A 16,595-nucleotide genomic window follows, 5' to 3' on the forward strand; every position below is an offset into this window, starting at 1 on the left:
GGAAGGTGAAGTTTTAACCACCGGACCACCAGGGGAGTCCCTATATGAGGGTTTTAATAACTGACACCGAGCATCCCAATGACTATCCTTGAACGTTTTCAAAAGTGAAAAATCCAGCCATGACTACCTAGTAAGCATCTGACTGCCCCATCATCTACCTCCCCGGTAAGCCTGGAAACACCCATCAAACGTTAGAAGAGAGAGACTTGCAAGTAGAGAGGTCAAGTAGCCTACGGATGACATTACTCCCTTCTAATGGTTTTTGGAAATTGTTCACTTCCTGCGCCATGACCCCATCCTGGACACCAGTGAGCCTCAGTCTCCCTCTGGGCTGTCTGCCTGGAGCCATACCTAAACAGAGAGCACCGGCTTGGTAAAATCCCAGACCACAGCTGTGCACACACCGTCCGTTCCGCAGCATCTTGGTGGGGTCCTGACAGAGGTCACAGTGGTCTGGCGACTGAGAGCAGGTCAAGCAGTCTGGGTGGCAATGAACTACAATCAAGGCCAAAGGAGAGGAGAACTCAGTAAAGACCATGTGATTTTTCTTACGTCCTTCTAACAAAGGATCTATGGGGTATATGGACCTGTATAGAACACAGAGAACAGAAAACTCTGGTCCCTATGAAAAAGGACCCCAAATAGCAAAACTGATTTCAACGCAAGATTGCAAGGAATTGCTCCTTGTCTGAAATACCATCACTGTCTCCTGTATCCTTAAAGTGAAGACGCTAAAAACTTTACCCAACTAGCCCTACTGAATGCTTCTACCTCCTAGAATACCTCTAGAAATAGGAATGACTAGTGCCATAATATTGAATAGATGATTTAAGCAGATTCAATAATTTATAATTTCTTAAACGTTCTTCTTAACCTTTGATGTGCATAAAAGGTTAGGGCGTAAAACCTACACTGCTTAAAAATAGATATTATTTTCTTAAAAAAATACAGTCAGTTTTCTTCTTTTTCTCCAAGATTTCAAATCTCATTCCCAGTAATTGGGATCATCACTAAACTTAGTGGTAATTGTCAGCAAAGGACGTTTTCAGTTTTCGAAGTTGTCAAGGACCTAATCTTCAAGGTATGGGACACTCTATTATGCTAAATATTTGTTTTGAAAAGCCCAGAGAGCCACTTTAGTGAAGGTAACATAATTAAACCCTAAAGTTGCTATTCTTTTCCCATGGTAAACTCTTCACAGAAACACTGATTAGCCAGAATACATTGAATACAACAAGTGCAACTGCCTATATGAAAAACTGCAACCCATGGATGAAAACAATTAATTATGAAATATGAATAGAAGGAAATGCCACTTCTCCAAGAGAGACTGAGCTTATAGGCAAATTACTGCTCAGCCAGAGCAACTTTAGTGCTTGCCAACAATTATTAACTGGAACTAATTCAACCCCAGGTGATTTGGAGGCAGAGTTGCAGAACAAGTAGATAAAATTTTCTTTTGGAAGAAATTAATGAGTCTTTAAACTTCAAAAACCCATCTGAGAACTCCAAAAGCCATCTGTTTAACAGTTCACCTTAAAGAAATGAACGTCCATAACAAACTTTCAGCAATTTTTCTTCTATCTTCAACAATGGAACAGTCCTAATGCATATATTTGCTTTTACAAGTTGTCAAATATTATGTTATTTGATGTTCACAATAATTTTGCAAGGTAGATAAGGCTGTTTTATCAACAAGAAAATTAAGATTCAGAGAGGACCAATGACTTGTGCAAGGTCACATACTCATAATCAGTAGTTTGGCAAATACATGGAGAAAGCATCATTTGTTAGAAAGATTAAGAATAAACAAACAAACAAACCCAGTGGGTGACTAAAGAAAATGAAGCAAGGGGTGGGAGGAGAGGAGATCTCTCTGAATTTTTTGGCAGTAAAAACATCTCAGCAGAAATAAACTGGACATGGACCCACCTGATGTGCAATCCGGACAGCACTGTCCCTTCACCACCTGAGCTAGTGTGGCTACCGGACACGGAGGACAAGAGGGCTCGTAGCACGTTACCTGAGCCCCCCGGCACTCACACAGCTTGCAAGGGCCATCCTCCCACTTCTCCCCCTCCTGCAGGAAACGGTAAAGAATGACGTTGTTACCACAGTACAGAGATTCAGAAGACAGTTTACTGGTGGAGAACGTATAATTTCCATAAGAGACAAGGTGAAGGCTCCTTGTCAAACCTAACTCAAAGCTAGCTCTAAAATAGGACAGTGGTAGAAGAGTTCTAAATCTAAAAGGATAGTATCTCTCCTTCTTTGTTTATAATTGGTTTATTTTAATGTAGAACCCAGGCAGAAAGATAAAGTGCGAAAGCATTCTGGAGCTTCCAGAATAAGCAAGAAGCATATAACACTTGTTTCTCAACCTATCTCAGCAAAAAAAAAAAACACACAAAGGGGATTACTATGTACCTAGTGATTAGCAGGTACATTAAATACAGTCTTTATAATAACAGTAGGAATCTGTTTAAAACGCTGAATTTCCTTATCGTTATTACAGTAAGAGTAACAGTAGGGTCATTGTATTTTTAAAATGACAGCTCTTGCATGCCCACTTTTAGTGGGCTGTGGATGTGCCATAGGCTTTCTCACACTGAATATTCTTTTCAGCCAAGCAAACAATGGTAATAAACATTAGTACTTTGACAGAGAGTCCAAAGTGAATTATAAAGAGCAATTCCTTTTTGCTCGTTGTCCTATTCACCCTGGAGATAGAAAGGAGAAAAGGTTCCTACAAGAATGTTTAGGGATATGAAAGACGTAAAACAAAAGAGAATAAAAGAGCATACTTGAAAATAAAGCTCTGATAAAATGTTTGTTAAGCCAGCTGATGTTAAGCATTCCAAACAATTAATGTGACAGTATTTAGCAACAGTGAATGACAGTGTTAGAAAAATGAGGAATATTATCTTGAGAAGGTAGAATTGCTTTTCTTCCATTTCAAGGCAGACTGGGTTCCTGGCCCCCTTATTCTATAACCTCAAAAACTGTAAGCTTGCTCACGTGAACAAACACGCTTGCACTTTCCCTTAAAAAGAAATCATACAACGTTGTCCTGCAAACAACTTAGAGAGAATGAACACTCAGTAGTGCCTGGGGAACAAACACACCCCAGACCCAAAAAGCTCTCTCTTCAATGCTTCGCAGTACATGAAATTGTGCTGATGGGTAAACTGAGTTTTCCAGGCCAGAAAAAATGAGGAGAAAATCATCATAAGAAAGGGAAAGGACCTGCGTAGGAGCTTGTAGTTGGAGAAGTGTTAATTATCATTTGTGGGGCAAAAAAATAAGCTAAAGAAAGGAGGATAAGTTCAATAAATCCAAATCTTGGTTATCATTACAATTCTTAATCCCAGACCACATTGTTATCAAATATGCCTGTTAAAAATACTAAGGCACTAAGTTTCCCCAGGACAGTTTATGCAAATAATTGCTTAAAATGATTCTATACATATCCATGCACAAGCTAAAAATCTATACTTACTGGAATATGTTTAACTTTACTCGCATTTGAGGACATCTAGGAACAGAGAGAAACAGAAACATATTTATTATTATACCACTAAAAACACCACTAGGCTGATCTTCTCATTTTTTCATTAGGAAATATCCATTCTTCCCCAAGTAACAAGCAACTTCATTCACTGGTTATGAGTAGAAATAAAATCTATCTATATCAGAAACAAGAAAAGCATACCAATATGAGGTGAAGACAACATGCCTAGGGAGTATTTTTGAATTCTTATTCTCACGTTGTTCCGGGGTATTTGGCTTCAATTCCCCTCAATACGAAGGGCTTTGCAGTCAAGAGATCTAAGCTTATAAGAGCAAATTCTTGAAACTTATACGGTACTGAAGCATCATGGGGATTTGTGCTTACTTAAAACAACTTGCTTTTGTTTAATTCCATTTGGCTTAATTTACCTCCAAAAATAGACAGGGAAATTAATACTGTGATTGAGAGAGAAAACTTGAATTCAATATTTACAGAATTTAATCTCCTAAATTCTTAGGAAACAAGGGTGACTAAATGATGAAATATCAATATGAAACAAACAATGCCAACAGCATGATAATAAGCATAATAATGATCACATTTTTAAGCTTTCTTATATGCCAGATATTGTGCTAAGTTTATACATATCATCTCAATAGACCAATGAGGTAAGTACTATTTTTATCTCTATAACTGAGGATTAAGTAACTTGCCCAAGGTCACAGTCAGTATGTGGCAAAGTAGGGATTTGAACTTAGAGCCTGAATGTTAACCCTATGCAATACTACATGCCCAGCTTATACAAAAAACTGGCAGGTTGACAGATGCAGTTTACCCAGATCGTAAGGAAAAAGGTTGTAGGAATCACTTCACAAATGAAAGTACCTTATCCTAATTCTTATAATCCCTTTTTGATTGGTCAATGATGCAACTGTACTTATGATCAACTGGCATACTTTTAAGAACACATTGAATTTATCAACATTCCAAGGACCCCATGTGGAAAATAAGGGCTATATAAATAGAGCAAACTTGAAGAGATTAAGATAAATATTTTTCCCTTGGGGTATATAATTTAAAAAGTACAGACTTAGGGAGAAATAAAGCTTTAGCTAATAGAGTTTTAGAGTTGGACTATTGCAAAAACCTAAATGGACCACCTACTTCCACTCTCGCCCCCCTCCGTCACTGGCCCACGTGGCAGTAAAAGTGACCCTTTTGCAAGTAAGCCCCACCACAGCACTGCTCTGATCAAAACTGCCCAGAAGCTCCCATCTGCATCAGGGTAAAACCAGGGTCCAGGCTACCTGCTGGACCTCACCTCAACTCCTTTCTCCCTCATTCCTTGCCTCCAGCCAAACTCACTTTCTTGGACATGCCAAGCACACTTCTGCTTCACTGGTTTTTTTATTTGCTGATCCCTCTTCCTGGTATGTTTCTCCCCCAAGATATCCCTGGCTCGCTCCCTCACTTCCTTCAGGTTTTGCTCAAATTCCTCCTCATGAGAAGACTTCCCCCATCATCTGGTGTAAAAGAGCGCCTCCCTGCCTCAGTTACTCCCCAGCTGCCTTGTTTTCCAGGCAGCACCCATCACCACCTGACACGTGTGTTTGTTGTGTGTGTCCCCACGCTAGAACGGAAACTCCCTGAGAGCAGGGACTCTGCATGCTGTGTCGGCTTCTGTATCTCCAATACCTGGCACATAGTAGGTGTGCAATCACGTTCGTTAAACAAATGAATGGGTAAAAGAAATGAGAAGGAAATGCCCCCCTCATTAAATTAGTTTTGAATGATTAATTTTTGTTAGTCTTCGGTTATTAGCCCGATACTCACAAATTCTGCATTTTCTTCATATACACAATAACCATTCCTTGAAACGCATTCAGGACAGCATTTTCCATCTAAGTGAATTAATTCTTCACCCTGTAGAAGTAAGGGTTGCACAGGCACATATCAAATTAACATCTCCAGGTAGCAGCGCTCAATTGCGAAGCGGCTGAATTTCCCTGACTGGAATGAAAAACCTGAACCCACCCCTCTCCTTTGGCCCACGACTTATTCCACCTCCCCTGTGCTATCTTCCTATGAAAAGCCTGGTCAATACAGCTCACCCCTTCCTCCAAGTGCTTTTGCTTTCCAGTTCTGGTGATACTTGTGCATGATTTCCTACCCATGACCGGGAATTCACATGGAGAAGAATGGCCAAGAGTAATGTTATAGTCTTGGAAAGTATGAGTTTCAGGAAAGGATCAGGCTACCTTAAATATACAAGGCTTGAACTTGTGAGTTGGTTTCATTAACAGTGCTCAAATCAAACCAACATTTTCCCCTGAATACAAAATCAGACACATCCCTATGTGCACAGACGAAGTCTCGGGCATAAATTAAACAGCAGAAAACTAATTTCTATTCAATATTCTGAAACTGTTATCCAGTTCACATAATCACTATTTAAAAAATTATAAGGGGAAGGAAAGACATGCCACACTAGGAAGGTAGATGTTAAACTTTCAAAGTTATCATTTTAACTTCCCAACATCAATCATTTCAAATTTTTTATTTTTATCACAAAATAATAAATGCTTACTATAAAAAATTAAATAATTCTGAATTCTATAACTTAGAAAACATAATTTCACTGTAGTCCTACCTCTCAGGGAATCTGCTATTAAAAATACAACCTCTATTTACAATTTTTCATATGCATATACTAACATCTAATATCTATAGGCTAAAGAGTATTCTTTAAAGCACTTTCCACTTCCTAAAGATATATCTACTTTCTAAAAGATGGTGATGTTTCTTTACATGAAGACATTATTTAATTTGTGATTTATATTACAGTTGAAGTGCAAAAGCCATCATAGGTAAAAATGGAATAATGTAAAATTGCATAAACAGAATAATCACAATATTTTATGTTTAAAAACGCTGTGCACTAAAGAAAAATATAAAATAAAAGCATCAGTTGTCTTTGAATTGTAGCATCATGAATGGATTTTAAAGTCTCTTTTCTATTTCTCTTGAGTCTTCAATTTTCTAAAATGAATATGTATTATTTTAATGAAGGAAAAGATCACTTTTAAAAGAAACACAAAAATATATGAATGACTGTAACTTTTTATAGTATCTGAAAAGTTATTTCAAAAAGGAGGGAGTTAGATAGATCACTGTCCCTCAAAATTTCATGCCAGTCAGAGGCCAACGGAGAGCATAGTGTGCTGTAAGGAGCAGACGTATTTACATATAAATTGTTTTGCAGAAACGTGACAAACCAGCTGGTAGTGAAGGCCTAACCCACAAACACAGTGAAATTTGCTTTCAAAGCATATAAAGGGGTTTATAAACATGTAATCTAAGTCACTTAAAACAATGTTTTGAAACAAGACAGAGTATGTGTACTTTTATTAAAGACAAAATGCATGAGAGATTCTTGAGTGCCTGCTACAATACCTACAGACAAAACTGAAAATGGAGGCTGCATCACCCGGATAAGGCAAAGAAGGTAGCTTTTCTGAGTCTTCAAATGCTGCTGTAAATAACAGCAAGCCCTGCTCCTGGGGAACAAGGATGCAGTTTTGGTGAGGTAGGAATTTCTAAATAGATTTGCTATTTATAGACATCTGGATGCCCCAAACTGCATCAGTTCACTGTGGCGGGGAGCTTGCTCTAATTAGCATCTGACTTTGGCTTTGAGAAAAATTGCTTTGTGAAACAAAGCTAACTTTTTTCTTTCTAAGAGGATTCTGCTGCTTAGGCTAGATGGAATTTGCTAACCCCTCTCCACTGAATCACACCAACATTCATCCATCAGACGAAAGACTGTTATTCCACTAACCTGCCCATTGGAAAAGAAAACACTCTTTTGAGGGAATTTCCCTCTGCTGGAGAAAGGAAAGGCACCTCACATTTACGGCATGCCTACCCTCTTCCGTGCACTTTGCTACAAGCTTTGATGCCCCCCATCACTTTATCCCTCATACATGAATGCGAGGTCCTTTTTTAAAAAAAAAAGTAAATTGACTTCTTCATCTGAATTCATGCTCAAAGATAATACTAAATATAGAAACACATGGAAATCATCATATTGCACTATTCTACTGTTGATTTATGTTCCAAAGTCCAGGAATTTGGTTTTATATATCAAAGACAAGGGTCATGCCATGTTCTCCTTTTTTTAACAAAGAAAAACTGTTTGCTGATTTCAGTGTAATTCGGAACACTGCTGTTGATAACAATGCAATAATTATTACAATGGTGCAGATGCACAATTTTGCCTCTTTTTCTAGAGGTTTACTTTTCTGCACCTTTGTGGATGTAGACACACTCAGACTTATTCCACCTTTGGTATGCAAGATTAGAAATCACATGATCTTGATATATTTTAGAAAAGGCAGAAAGTAGGGTAGAATTGAATAAAAATACTAGTAGCATACTTTCACTGCTCCCCTTGGCAGGTTTAGTCATTTTCTCCAGGTGCTCCTAATGCATTTAATTCATATTAATTCATAATCATTTATGCCACTGCAGATTATAATTTCTGTTTAGCTATCTGACTTCCACCAAAGCCTGGGAACTCTTGAGATTAAAATGTGCCTTATTCATCTTTTTATCTCCAAGCTAAGCAGAAGTTAGGAAGTTAGTATCCCAGGCTTTCATAAGGTCATTAGCCAGAGCTATTTACAGAAGTATGGCACAGAAGGAAGGCTAAGGGATATTTGTGTAAGATTCAATTTTGCTTAAAATTTCACCTCTGGTAGTGTATCCAGTTTAGAACCCAGTGCCTTAAAACAAAATATGGGTACGTGCTAGTTGATTCAAGATCTGGAGAAATAGACTAAAGGCATTAGAAGTCCTCAATTCATAAAAGAGAAGATGGGTAGGCCTGGGAGGAGGATGAGTTGGGACGAGACGGTGCTACGGGGTGACTTGGGGAATACTGAGGCCCTTTCCACTTAAGCAGCTGCTCCCCATTTTCCTAAGATCAGAGGACAGGAACTGGCTTTTGCTACCAAAGGCAGGAGCCACGGAAGATTGGCAGGTACTTGGAAATATATTACACTGGGGATAGCGGGTCAAATTATTTTCTGTGCCTGAGACTCTTTGTTTAGACCTGACTGAAAATAGGTGGCTAAAGGACCCACCCTACCAGGATCCCTCTCCCAGATTTTCCATAAACCCTGGGATATTAGACAAATTAAAACCTTGGAAATAACCCAGCATCCTCTGGGCAGACTGCCGAAGCCAGGAAGCTCAGCCTCAGCCCGGGAGCGAGGGAGACAGAAAAGGGCCCTGACTAGGGTTTTTCTCATCTTCATCCAACCATTCTGATTCCCCTGACATAAAGAAAGAAAAGCAATGAAAAGGCATGTGGAGGGAAATAAATCTGCAAAAAGCAAGACCCTCTTTACCTAAATGTGTCTCAGCTCTACCAAGACATAGAAGTAGAAGGCAACATGAAAAAGAACTCTGTCGCTGACAGCCCTGTTTGAATGGCTGTTCCTCTTCGGGCACCGTGTTAAGAGGAGCTGAGACGTGGGGGAAGAAGTAGAAAGAAAAATGCCTTCACAGACACCCAGCGCTTCAGATCTTCCAAGTTTCCCTCATTGACTCAAGTTCACAACCCCGCGGGAAACTGGTGGGGCAGATAGGAGTGGCGAGGGAGAAGGAGACAGCTTTAGAAGCAGTTTGTTGTGCAGCGGATCAAAATCGGGTGCAAAGGGGAAAAAAAGCCATATCCCCACGGTATACATCTATAGTCCAAACAGAGGCTACTTTGTTAGAAGATTCTAGAAATTCTGCAGACAGCAGAAGTCAATAGAGGTCAACAGAGTTAATTATTTATGAGGTCTCCCTCCCTGTCTCTTTAAAACAAAAACAAAGACAAAAACACATTTCAGGGACTTCCCTGGTGGCTCAGTGGTTAAGAATCTGCCTGCCAATGCAGGGGACACAGGTTCGAGCCCTGGTCCGGGAAGATCCCACATGCCGCGGAGCAACTAAGCCCGTGCGCCACAGCTACTGAGCCTGTGCTCTAGAGCCCACGAGCCACAACTACTGAGCCCACGTGCTACAACTACTGAAGCCTGTGCACCTAGAGCCCGTGCTCCCCAACAAGAGAAGCCACTGCAATGAGATGCCCGTGCTCCAGAACAAAGAGTAGCCCCCCCTCACCACAACTAGAGAAAGCCCGTGTGCAGCAACGAAGACCCAACGCAGCCAAAAAAAAAACAAAAAACAAAAAAAACAAAAAACAAACAAAAAAACACATTTCATTTTGTTTCCCGATTCACAGGAGCAGCCTCTAGGTGTTGGCTCTCCTCTCTGCTAAACGCTGCCAGCGGGGCCTGCAACAGAAGCCGGGCCACCGGAGCACCTGCGGACTCTGTTTCACGACCAGAGCAAGCTGGGCGGCCACCAGCGATGAGGCCCAGCTGCGCTGACTGATAGGCTAATGTCCCATGTCATCCCTTCCAGTCCATGGCTCTGGCTCAGGGCTTCCTATCTGACCAGATGCACTGAGAGCTAAAAGCTCCAGGAGGCTGCTCCAAATCAGTCTAAACAAAGAGTGGCATTTACTTTACACCACAGAATCCTCATGCTAAAAGCCTCCTTGAAATTGAGCGTTCAACCTGGTTGTCCCCTCTGCTGCCGAGAGGGAAGGGACAGGTGAGGGACCACCCATCCCGCCGGAGACAGCATTACAGTCCAAACGGAGATGCCTTCGTTCCTTACCCGGGCACACTCCACTTTGGCACACTCCCCAGTCCGGCAGGTCACTTGGCCCCGGTCACACGTGCAGAACTCACAGGCCGAGCCCTTCCATATTTCATCCTGGTACCGCACAAGCCCCCCATGCGAGCAGCTTCCAGCAGGAGACACACAGTCCTCGCAGCATTGCCCATGACGCTGAGCCCTTCTCTGACCCTGAGGAAACAGGGAGAATGGCGGGGAAAGGGCAGTGGTCAGGAGGGCGCGAAAACATCCTATCTGATGGGGCAGAAGGACATAAAACACCAACTCTGTGTGCTGTTTTCTTCCCCCACCTAACCCAGCTGAGGCACGTTCCCCTCCACCTCCACCTCCTCCCTGGGAAGCAGGTCCTTCCTGCTTCCGAGCGTCGTAAAAACCTTTGATTCCCTCAAAGGACACATTGGACTAAGAAATGCATTTCCTAAATGACCCCGAATAAAGGTTCGAAAATCAAGCTACACACTCTCAAATACCTTTTCGCATCTTAATGGAGGGCAGGCCTGTTTGTGGCACCTGACCTCACCCCGGTCACATATACACGTGGTGCAGACGTTTTCACTCCACTGCTCACCATGCTGAGTGAAGAAAAGAAACAAAAAAGTGGAAAATCAAATGTCACATATATCGAGTAGAAACACAAGGCACATGACACAATTTTTTATCATAGTTTTTAACTGAGCCATATCAAATGTACTCCTGAGAAATAATATCATTTAGGCAGCAAGAGGCTCCAAGAAAAAAAGTCAATAAATGTCCAAAGAGAACTTTGGATTGGTTTTCATCCAACTATATTCATTCCACAGATGCCTTGAGGGCCTGCTCTCTGCCAGGCACACAGAGGGCCTGGAACATCAAGATTAATAGGAAGACCCTGTTTGCTGGCTACTCGATGGTCATTCTTTAGCTCTTCTTTGCTGGGAGACCCAGTTCTCACTGCTACATACTCATGTTCCCAGCTTCCCTTTGCAGCCAGTGCACAGACTTTGTCCCAGTCCCAACCGAGGGGACCTCAGGGGAAGTGTGCTAGAGCAGTAGAGGTTGAGGAGAAGACTCTTCTCCCCCATAAAAGAAGAAAAGCCCACCCCTTTCTTCCACCAGACTTTAGTCATGATTGGTTGAGGACGAGCTGCCTGAAGCTGTGGAAGCCACACTGGGACATGAGGTGACAAGACAGAAAGCAAATGCCAACATGCTGAGGATGGCAGGGTGGAAAGATCAAAAGAGTGAAAATCCTTGACAACATCATTGAGACCTGGATTGATCAACCCTGCAACTGTCCCACCTCTGGGCTTCTTGTTATATGAGATAATAAATGTTTCATTTTAGCTACTTTTAGAGGAGCATTTCTGTTGCTTGCAGCCAAGGACACCATAACAGGTATAGAGGCTGTCTCTTCCAGAAGAAATTAATCTAGCACATATGTGGCTATTGTATTGGACAGCACAGATCTAGTATATACAAAAATCCTTTCCCCATTAGTTATTTTCATTTACCTTTCAAGGGACCCATCTAGAATTTGTGTCATCCATCCCCTAATACTCAGTTCCAGATTCTCTACTGAGAGTCAAAAATCCCAATTTCTATTTGGTTTTCCTTAGAATGACAGGCAAACAAGGGAAGCAGATGGCTTAATTTTTTATATATTCTTTACTTTCGAATAATGTAACCTTCTTTTGGCTCAGCTAAGCAGTCCCAAGTCAGAACATTCATTCATTCAATTTGTTGCACTTACTTTTATTTAGTACCTACTATGTGTTGGGTAGTTAGCTAGACTGCCCCAGTGGTACTTTCAAGTTTTCAGGCTCCACCATCCCCAGTTTCTTGCCCTTTTCCCTCTCTCACCTTCCACTCCCATCCTCCCGACCCCACTGTAAGGCAAGGGGACACTGTCTCTTGATATCAGTGCATAAAATCCAACCAAAGCAGGCAGACATTCCCAGAGACTCCAACATAAGTGTAAACTGACAGTAACCAATGATAGTCTTTTTTCCCGTCAAGATGTGTGAACATTAAGTTCACCAAGGTTCATGAGCCAGGTGCTGCCTGACAGCACATTCTTTTGTATTTCTAATCCCCTCCGATTTAATTTTTTCACAAAGGCTTCCCATGAAGAGAAGAAAAAAGCCGTTTATGAACTGAGTTACTAATCCTGGCAAAGAGTCAGATGTGGGTGGGGGAGGTATGGTGGTTAGAAGGGCAGAGGGCAGATGTGTAAGAATGGATGTCAAAGCACCTACATGGGGCACATCAAAGCTTACCTCGTAAACTCGGCCAGCTGCAGAGCAGGATCGCGAAGAGCACTGTGGGCAACATTTTCCAGGGACTCGGACTACGGTTTCATCCTTAACGCCCCAAAAACAGGCCATCAAAAGGCGGTGTTAATAAAATCCACAACAGTAGGAAAATTTCACTCACAGCCAACTCAGTCATGTGCCTCAAGCATCCAGAAACAGCAATTTCCTCTCATTTAATATTTATTAGTCACCTGGTGCTTTGATAAGAATTAGCACTTTTCAGGGCAGTGTGACTCTTAAGAAGTTTGCACATTCCTCAAGTCCCATCCACTTCTAAGAACAAACAAAAGCACAACTAATAACAATAATAATAGTACTTCGTGTTTGCCAGGTACTGTTTTAAGTGTTTTACATGACCCTGTAAAGTAGATGCTCTTATCCCGCCTTCACAAACAAGAAAAGTAAAGATCAGAGAGGTTGTGTGACTTGTCCGAGGTCACAGAGCTGACCTGGTAATAGTAAATGGTTGGCAGAGGGACTTCAGAGCACCAACCATTCAAAACTTAAGAACATTTACCCTCCTGCTGAGTCACTGCTAATCTCAAAGTGAAGGTATCCCTCCCTTGACAAACTACCTCACTATTCTTTTGCATCTTTATGGGAATCCACACATTTATATATATGCATTAGGAGGTCCTTAACATGAAAAAAAAATCAGTCATGCCCCTAGATATCTAGGAATAAGCCAGTGAAGAGAAATGTGGGTGACAAACACTAGATGCCCAAAGAACCCCCTACCACCTTATTCCTACAGTTTCAGCTCTACCACCTGCAGCCCCAGAATATTAGACCCTTTGTCACCGCTGCCCTAAGAATTTTCACAGCAACAATCTCCTCGTTAATGCCAAAGAATCAGCTTCTCACTTTGGCATCACCACAGCCTTTTGAATGGAAGGAAGGTAGGCAAATTAAAGCCAAGAGAAGGAGGATTAGAATAAACCAAGTTTCAATGACTTAGAAGTGGTAGATCTTATACGGAAGACACCTCCTGAACAGTTAGCTGCACTTTCTTTTACAAAAAGCAGAGAATGAGATTTTATTATCATGGTTGCTATGGAATTCACTCAGCAAGAAAAGAAGGCTGGTGTACTTTGGGACATGTGTGTAGAGGGGTGTCAAGTAACCTTAATTTTTCATGGAAAGTTCCAGTCATGCTTTAGTGGCTTTTTTAACCCAATTATATATGATCAGCTAGATTAATGCATTACTATCTAATAGGAATTTATTTCAAACACCTGAATCACTGGAATTCACATGACAACTGTTTTCTCTGCTTTAGGTTACCTTATTTCTTTATAATTCTGTAAAAATATTATGACCACTGATGTTCAATAGAGTATGTGAAAATTGGACATGCGTTGAAATCATTGAGCATTTCTTGACCTCAGAACTCTTGAGTTTAATGAAATTTCAGTGAGGAAGTAAAAATAAAGGTATATCTGATGTCATACTCACTATTCAGTCAGTTTATGGAAGTAAACAATGAACTTTTACAATGTTAAGTAAACAGGGGACAAATGTCATGATCAGAAATCTTGAACAGAAATATAGAGGTAGTATGAATCTATCTTAACCAGCATGGACTAAACCCAAGGACAGTGGCAGAGTCAACTGGAGAGTGGGAGGTATGGGGGGCAGATAATTACCTGTGTAGAGGCTGGTACAGGAAAATCAAGTTTCCGATTCTTACTGGCAATACTTAATTATATATTTCATTGACAGAAACAAAACCTTTCTTCACAAATAGAGACCAAAAAGGGCAGGGAGGAAAAGCATTTAAAGAGAAAATATCCCATTACATGAGAGAACTTCTTGACTGAGAATTGAGATCCCACCTGGGCTGGTGTTTTATAAGCAGGACTGGAAAGGCAAGTAAGAAGAAGGTGAGCAGCAAAGTGGTTAGAGAAACGGGAAAGGCCTTTTAGCTGTACGTTTTTGTTGCTATCATACACTTGAATCCTATTATTCTGGTCTTCGTAGATTTGCCCTTCCAAACCTATAGACTACCCAGGGGCTAGTATGCTAGGGACTGATGACCAAATCCAGCCCCCACCAATTTCCATAAACTTTTATTGGAACGCAGCCACATCCATTCATGTACGTATTATCTATGGATGTTTTTGTGCTATAATGGCAGAGTTGAGAAGTTGTTCCAACTATATGGCACACAAAGCTGAAAATGTTCACTATCTGGCTCTTTACAGAAAAAGTTTGCCAACCCCATGTCTAATATGGTACCCTCAGTAATCACAGGAGTACAATACCAAAATAATATATGATTAACGTCATTACAATTTTGGGTGGGACCACCATTAAGGATATACAGTTGACCCTTGAACAATGCAGAGGTTAGGGGAGCTGACCTCCACACAGTTGAAAATCCGAATATAATTTATAGTCAGCCCTAGGTATCCACGGTTCCTCCACATCTGTGGTTCCGCATCTGTGGATTCAACCAACCATGGATCGTATAGTATTGTACTATTTACTATTGAAAAAAATCCATATATAAGTGGACCCACATATTTCGAACCACACTGCTCAAGGGTCAACTGTATTTAATTATGGTTTTCCATATTCCTTAAATAAAAATACTTATGACAAAGTTTATAGTATGTTATGGCTCACAGCTCTTGACAAAATATCTTCTCCTATAACACCTCTGAAGATATAAAAATGAGATGAAAATTCTACCACCAAAAAGTAGAACAGCCAACCTCCTACCATTGCCGAGGAAGTCCCACTGACCATAAGACTTTCTGTGGCCTTTCTTTGCTTTATAAACCAAAACAGAAATAAGAACCATCATTTCTTCCCAACTCTCTGCCTTCCAATATCAAACACAACATGGGTTTGTCCCTCAATGTGCAGCCACTGCAGTTTGAAGCCATTAGAGCGCCATCCTAGCCTTTCAACTCCCTCGATGTCTTTCTATCTAATCAGAGCCCATAATGTAAAAAAAAAGGAAAACAAAACAAAAAGAGTGGGAAGTATGTGTGTTGGGGGAGGTGGAGGAAGTGATGAAAAGTGGGGAAGGAGACACTCAAATGTAAAGCACACAGTCACCGAGAAACATGGCGAGAACCCTTGCAAATCGGGGATTACAGTTTTACATTTCATGAATTCAAAATGTAAGAGGGTTGGGCAGTGGAGAGAGAAAAAGATCTGACCTCAGTACAACAGAGCTACACTAAATGAAAACCTGTCAGACCCTTGGTCGAGGAAACACGCACCTTTCTTAGCACCTGGCTATGGATCCAAGAAAGGGAATTAGCCAAGGGCAGGCTGCTTACCCTTGCAGCTTTCAAGCACTGGGTATGGACAGATTTCTCTTGATCAAGGCTGAGTAAACAGAAAGAAAAGAACTTGGGGGAAAATCCCTAAAGAGCAAGTGAAAGTAATAACATTCTGAAGATGCACAGAAAGAACAGATTTCTGGAAACTAAGTACTGCAGGATCTAAAATAAAAGATTTAAAAGCCGTTTGCAACTTCAGTAAGATAGAAGAAAATGCAGTCTTTATTAAATAGAAGGAAGAAGCAATAAAGAAAGAAAAAGCATTGGGGTTAAAAAAAAGATGAACCAGTGATAGGAGAAATAAGGAAGAATTAAAGAAAATTAAAGGAAAATCATCAAATTAAAGTCAGTACTGGAGGCAGTAAACACAAACTCAAGAAGCTCTCTCCATAACGCAGAGGAAAGACACACAAGTGAAAATGATGAGAGAGAAAGTGACCAATAATGAGGGGGAAGGCAGGGGAGCAATCTAAGAATCATAGGTGTTTCTGAAGAAATGAGAATAATTGGAACGGACATGACTAATCAAAGCCGTAACTAAAGAAAACATTTCACACCTGGAATATAGACTGAAAGGGCTTCACAGTATTCTAGGCAAACTATGTGAAAAGACACCTCACTTGGAAATATCCTGGGAAAATGTTTTAATTATAAAGATGAAGAAACATCCTGCAAGAATTCAACAGAGTAAACTAGCTGAATATAACAGAATAGAAAGCAGAAAAACCTCAGACCCCTCCA

The 16,595-nt window shown here is 40.8% G+C and overlaps 1 protein-coding gene across 1 annotated transcript in view; it reads right to left on the minus strand.

Moving 5' to 3' along the window:
* The window catches only part of FRAS1 (Fraser extracellular matrix complex subunit 1), a 446,248-nt gene that overhangs the window by 241,004 nt on the left and 188,649 nt on the right, over positions 1 to 16,595 (minus strand). The window contains exons 7-13 of the mRNA XM_082389317.1: positions 12,523 to 12,606; positions 10,738 to 10,839; positions 10,247 to 10,438; positions 5,345 to 5,434; positions 3,500 to 3,535; positions 1,933 to 2,080; positions 352 to 495 (exon numbers count right to left, since the gene is read on the minus strand). Coding sequence (XP_082245443.1) covers positions 352 to 495; positions 1,933 to 2,080; positions 3,500 to 3,535; positions 5,345 to 5,434; positions 10,247 to 10,438; positions 10,738 to 10,839; positions 12,523 to 12,606 — 796 coding nt within the window. The remainder of the gene's footprint in view (positions 1 to 351; positions 496 to 1,932; positions 2,081 to 3,499; positions 3,536 to 5,344; positions 5,435 to 10,246; positions 10,439 to 10,737; positions 10,840 to 12,522; positions 12,607 to 16,595) is intronic.

The sequence above is a fragment of the Balaenoptera borealis genome, assembly GCF_965194805.1.
Source record: "Balaenoptera borealis genome assembly, chromosome: 4".
In the NCBI taxonomy this organism is placed as follows: Eukaryota; Metazoa; Chordata; class Mammalia; order Artiodactyla; family Balaenopteridae; genus Balaenoptera; species Balaenoptera borealis.